Below are 6,456 nucleotides of genomic sequence, written 5' to 3' on the forward strand. Positions count from 1 at the left end.
TTGCGATAGTCAAATTCGCATTGCGATAGTCCTTTTCGCATTGCGATTCTCTCGTTGCGATAGTCATTTTCGCATTGCGATAGTAAACTATTCTACTTCTGCAAATTGAAACTTGAATGGATTGCATTACTTCAACCAAAAGACAACAAAAACAAATACTAACTTCACAGGATTAAAGAATAAACAGTTAAACAGTATTGGCAGCAACCGAATGAATTTACTAAGCAATCTAAGTGAAATTACGAGTAAATTTATCATCAAGTTAAATATGAAAAATATTAAACTTACCTCGTTGTGTAGAGTATGAACCTCGTTCTGCAACGATGCTACAATCTCACGTAGAGCTGTTACCTCACCACGTAAAGTAGACACCTCAACACGCCATGCACCATTGTCATCGCGTAAAGTACCGACCTCCTCACGCAAGGCATTGACCTCATTACGTAACTCCCCTAACTCATCCCGTGGAGGTGAAGGTGGAGAATAGGGAGATAAACGTCCTGACATCTTTGCCGATCGCCTATCATGAGGTGATGGTGTAGAAGAGGCTCGATGATGTGACAGAATAGGTGATGACTCTTGTTGTGGAGGTGTATATTCGGGTCGATCAGGTGATGGCTCTGGGTGAGGTGATGGCTCTCGAAGTGGTGGCTGCTCATCATCCGTGCCATAAAAAAAAAGCTTACTAGCTTGCCACCAATCAGTGGCAAGCTCAGCTTCCATGGGTGTCAGCCTCTGTAATGGAGTGTTGGCCTCCTAACAATATAAAAGCTCAGACAAAGTTAAACGTGTACTAGTAATAACTTGTTTATAAACATATGGTAGTATTTGTGTTAACTTACATTATTTATTGTAGTATACGGTAGTAAATCTTCCCATTGCTGCAAGGACCATTTCCTCTTCCAGGAAATAGCCTAGGAATATCATTAGAAGTTTTTAATGTATATGTCCGCATGGCGGGAAAGGCCTCAAATATCCAAATCTAAAAACAATATAATAACAAACATTAGTAATTGTTAAAGAATTAATTATAATTTTGGAAACATTATATAAAAATTATTACCTTGAAGGCCCAAATAAAGCCTGACAAAGTGTATTTGGAACCATCGCCACGCAAACTTTTCTGATCATTAAAGGCAGACGACAATTTATTCCATGTAGCTCTCCATAGATACGAACCCCACAGAAATAGGTTCCATGCATTTATGTCCTCTACCAATTTAATTAGATCATTAGGAATAGGTTGTCGGGCCTCTCTGCCTAAAAGCCGGCTTGCAAAAGTATTAGAAGGCATACTCGGACAACATCGACGTCATCCATCCGAGTAAACCATCTTTCTTATTCAATAATCTCGTCAAGTCTTCCACGTGTAAATTCGACTTCTCCGTTGACTGCTCAGGAAAAACCCGGGAAAACCATGATAGGCGGGTAATATGTCTAGTGTACCGATCTACATCATCGTGTCCGAAGCGTAGACCGATGATTAAGCAAAACTCCTCCCGCCCAAAACACGTATAAGCCGGTGGAAAATCAAACCATATCTCTTCATCACGACGTTGTATAGTCTCTGGTAGATCGCTAGTCATGGTTTGAAGAAACAGATGGGTCAACATAGCATCTCCACCCGGATGTTGTACTTTCAGCCATAGCCCGAAGCAAGTATCCTCAAATATTTTTCTTTGTGCAGGTGAAAGCTTCGACGCAATTGTTTTGGCCAGGCTTACTTTATTTCTTAAGGTCAATTGAGCCGAATAAAAGTTATGCAAAAACAATAAACATACCAATTTAGATATATCAAAAACTACACTATGAAGATATGAACAATAAACATAAAGAGTAGTAGTTTATTCTTCAAACTTAAATTTGTAACACTGTGAATTTAATATTTGTTTTTTGGTTGAAGTAATGCAATTCATTCAAGTTTCAATTTACAAAAGAAGAATAGTTTCTGAAACTTTAAATCGCAACACGAAAATGAAAATCGCAACACGAAAATGACTATCGCAACGCGAATTTGACTATCGTAACGCAAGAATCGCAATGCGAAATGAAAATCACATTGCGATTCTCTCGTTGCGATAGTCAAATTTGCATTGCGATAGTCATTTTCGCGTTGCGATTCACTCGTTGCGATAGTCATTCTCTGTTTCAAATACTAAAATTGAAAGAAACTTGAATGGATTGCATTACTTCAACCAAAAGACAAAACAAAGACAAATACTAACTTCACAGGGTTAAAGACTAAACAGTTTAGCAGTATTGGCAGCAATCGAATGAATATAATAAGCAATCTAAGTGAAATGGTTAATCTATTATTGAAAATACCAGTAAACTTATCCTCAATTTCAATATGAAAAACCTAATAATAATGCAAACATTTCAAAATAAAAATAATTAAAAAAACTAACCATCGGTGGTTGATTTGGTTGATTTTCCATTTCTGACCGTGAATGATTTCGCCGGAGATGGAGACTGTTATCGTCGTGGGGACTGATTTCGTCGGAGATGGGGACGGATGTCGCCTTAGAGAGTGAGAGATGGAGATGAGAATGAGTTGTGATTTAGGGTTTTAGGTTATGAGTTGCGATTACGGGATATACTGTGGACGGTTCAGTGTTATGATATATTAATATATTCGTGTTTGGAATTTGAAAAAAAAAATACGCGTTAATACGAATGGCGCTATGTAAATCGCATTGCGATAGTCAGATTCACATTGCGATTTACGTATTCGCATTGCGATTTACGTAAAATCGCGTTGCGAATCTGGAAATTGATTTGCGATACCGGAGATCGCGTTGCGAATTATCGATCGCATTGCGATTTCATTGGTTATTTTGGCAAATCCAAAAAAAGTTGATTAAAATCGTATATTATAAGATATTTTTGGTAACTGGAAGAGGCTTTTCCCTTCCCATGTCCATGCTTTGTAGTAACTGGTAACACATTTCATCCTTGCTAAGATTTTTACACAAGTCTATAAAATTTTTTAATGAGTTATTTCTATAGTAATAAAGAATATTATTATTTTAGAGATATTAAATTTAAGTAATTATATTTTTAAGATGCAATTATATTTTAGAGAAAATATATATAGTTTGTTAAAAAAATCGGATATCATTAAAAAAAAGTCATTGTATCAATTAGAGGTGCATTCGGTTTAATTCGGTTTGATTTTCTAAATAAAATGTGAATCGAATTGTACTTTCCGTGTTTTTAAAAATTGAAACTGAATCGGATAGCAAAAAAATAATGGCTTTTGGTTCGGTTTGATTTGATTTAATTTTACGATTTTTTATTGTTTCCTAATTTTCAAAATCAACGTCCAAAGAAAATTTAGAGCTTAAATTGAGTCAAATATACAAATTTAAATTAATAAAAAAATATTATTAATTTTAAGATTTTATTTATTTAAGTTTATCTTATAATAAATTCAAAAAGAAAATTGTTTTGAATTATTATTTTATTTCCTTTTTCTAATTCGATTTGATTTGGAACAAACCGTATTCATATAAACAGATCCAAGTTAAACCGAATTGTACAATTATATTTTTGAATAGAACTGAAACTAAAAAGTAAAATGAAAAATGAACTAAACTAAATTACATGGCTCAGTTCGAATGGATTTTTCACTTTTCTCAATTTGGTTAGTCATCCCTATGAAGATGTTGATCATCCACGTTTCAAAGATACAATACCCCTGGAAAACTCATGTATTCGTGGGTTGAATCCCAAGCATCCGAGAAGGCCCTGCCTGTATGGCAAAAATGTCTTCCTCCTCATCTCCTCCGACATGGCCCGGTTCGCCGTGTAATGCAATTCGTGAGCTGAAACCCGCCCCCTCCGTCTCGAACTCGACCCGACACTCTCCATCGACCGGAAGCTTAAATTGTTTACATCCTCGGCGTCTTTCTTAGACAAAACATCATATTTTCTGAAAGAACCATTACTCGTTGCTCTCCCTTCCAATGCACTCCTGAGCAACAACAGATCTTTCAACCTCCACTTCCAGTTGCCTTTCGAGAACGAAATAGACGACAGGATTGAAGAAACATAGGATTTGGGATTGCTTATTGTCTCCTGCTCGAACGTGGCGTCATGGGATATTCTAAAAGGAGAAAATGACCTGCTTTTCTTGTGAACGTAGTTGTACTTGTTGGAGCTTGAAGATGATGATGAAGAACAAGCGGTGGATCGATCCCTTCCTTGCTGTTTCGGCTCTACTGGCCGTACCGATCCTTTACGAGACTTGTCGATGGCTGTTTCGAATGGATCGAAGTGGTTCAAAGGCCGAACCTTTCCACCTTCGAAGAGCTCCTCGGCTGACAAAGAAGTACTCTCTAACTGCCCACTAAAGTCGAACTCGAAATTTTCATCGTCTTCTTCGTCTCGTCTGCCATGGAAACCTTTTGTTTTAGGGATACCAGGCTTTTCCTCCCATTGAAAAGGAACCGCTGCTGAAGCACGAGTGGGACTGGTGGGAGCACTGAAGAAGAAGCTCCTGCCAAAGCGTTGAGGACTGGAAGGAGCAGTGATGTAGGGAGACGAACACGCGCTGTCGAAATTGAAGTCCACCGGCACCCGCACCACCACTTCCATGGATTCTTGAAGATTGGGAACTGAACCCTAAAAGCCACGTTAAAGGTAGAAATGGAGGGTTTTATAAGGAAGAAATATGGGGGAAGGTGAGAGGAGGAAGAAGAGGGTGTAAAATTTTGGGAAATTGTTTAATGGGAAATTTGGTTATGGTTCACGAGAGAGCCGCCTGTATAAGTCTACCTATAGTGTTACATGTGTTAAGTTAGCTGATTTTATTTGTAATCGAATCGATTAAGTGATTTCAGTTGTTAAAAGTAATGTTTTTATTTTAAAATATTTAGATTTAAGTAATTATCTTTATATAACTGCACAAAATATATGCTGTCAATAATTAAAAAAGATTCTAAACAAATATTATATTATGATTATCTTGTATTATTAAAAAAATCAGTCATTGCATACCCTATGCTTAATTTTCCATCTTTTTAGTTTTGACTAAATTTAAGAATATTTTAAGTTCAAGATAATGCAATCTTTGAGATGTTGACATTATTTTTTTGTTTATATAAATATAATATACATGATAATTGATGATGTATTAGTATTCGTTAAAAAAAATTAATTAAAAAGGTTGAGAAAATTTATATGAGATGACATGTTAGATTTAATAATTCATGATATTATAATGGAATAATTTAAATTGAGATAAGTATTTTGCTTTGAATATCTATAATTTTTTATCTAAATTAATTTATTAATAAATTAGATATCAGTAGTATAAACAATTGTAATGTGTTTAACCATGCGGGGAGTCCAAAGGTCGGGAGCATTTTCGTCGTGGAGAAGAAGCCCGGTTGCAAGGAGGCCAAGTGATCGCCGTCGGTCCGGAGTGTCCGTCTTTGTGGATAACGTCAGCAAGAGAGTTCACCAACGAACCTTGAGAGAAGCTTTTCAGCGTTATGGCGCCGTGCAGGATGTCTATATAGCCTACTGGAACCAAAAGAGAGAGATTAAAAAGTCGACGTTTGCGTTTATCAGATTCAATACGGTGGGAGAAGCTAAGGTTGCTGTTCAAAAAGGTGATGGAATGCTAATTGATGGACTAGCTATCAAGGTATTCCTTGCATCTACGGAAAATAATACAAAGACTAGGGAGACTGTTCGTAAGGAATGGAGGAGGGTCTCATCGATGAGGGATGTAAGATCATTCAAGGAAGTTTTGACTAGGAAGAGCGGTCCGGAGTTGATGCCTGGGGACTGTTCCATTATCGGAAACACTATGGCACCCATTGTAGTTAGGTTTGTTGATCGAAACCAAGATGAAGAAACTAATGGCGAAGACGAGGTGGGTGAAAATGACATTGTTGTATCAAAGGCTGATTGCGAATGGAGAAGATTCAGTCTCGTTGGTCAGGCCAAAGGAATGTATAACCAGGAAGTAGTCCAGGAGGCACTTAAGTTGGCTGGCATTAACGTTACAGTTAGCATCTGGTATGGGTTATTGTCCGTGCTTCAATTTTCTAGGTTGGATGAGTTAAACAAGGTCTGGAGTTGTAGAGAGGAGTATCTGCTAACCTAGTTTGACTTATTGGAGAAGCTCGAAGGATTTGAGGGAAGGAGGAGCATAAAACTTTGGGCCCTACTACAAGATGTTCCGTTAATGGTGTGAAATGTTAAATTTTTAGAAAGAGAAGTTCAATTTGACAGCTTTCTTCACTGAAAACAACGTTGAACGACAACGGATTTACCGAAAGCAGTGTGAACAAGTTGAGATTCTTTTGGTTGAAAAAAGAAAGATTATTCTGAAAATACGATGAAATGGAGAAAAAAAGGTTCAGTTCTCATAATATTGTTAATTAATTTAAATAATGCGTAATCTTTTTAGGATTATGATGACTTAGACGGTGCAATATTTTA

The 6,456-nt window shown here is 36.8% G+C and overlaps 1 protein-coding gene across 1 annotated transcript; it reads right to left on the reverse strand.

Annotated features, from left to right (window-relative positions):
• Positions 1-3,670: 3,670 nt before the first annotated feature.
• On the reverse strand, positions 3,671-4,634 carry LOC120179316. The gene has a single exon (XM_039184947.1). The coding sequence runs from the start codon at positions 4,597-4,599 to the stop codon at positions 3,673-3,675; it is 927 nt and encodes a 308-aa protein (XP_039040878.1). The 5' UTR covers positions 4,600-4,634; the 3' UTR covers positions 3,671-3,672.
• Between the last annotated feature and the right edge of the window lie 1,822 nt (positions 4,635-6,456).

Source organism: Hibiscus syriacus, unplaced genomic scaffold, assembly GCF_006381635.1.
Source record: "Hibiscus syriacus cultivar Baekdansim isolate YM2019G1 unplaced genomic scaffold, ASM638163v2 tig00112411_pilon, whole genome shotgun sequence".
Lineage (NCBI taxonomy): Eukaryota > Viridiplantae > Streptophyta > Magnoliopsida > Malvales > Malvaceae > Hibiscus > Hibiscus syriacus.

What these genes read in the sequence shown, in the direction of transcription:
- LOC120179316 (XM_039184947.1), bottom strand. Translation starts at nt 4,599, where the DNA reads ATGGAAGTGGTGGTGCGGGTGCCGGTGGACTTCAATTTCGACAGCGCG.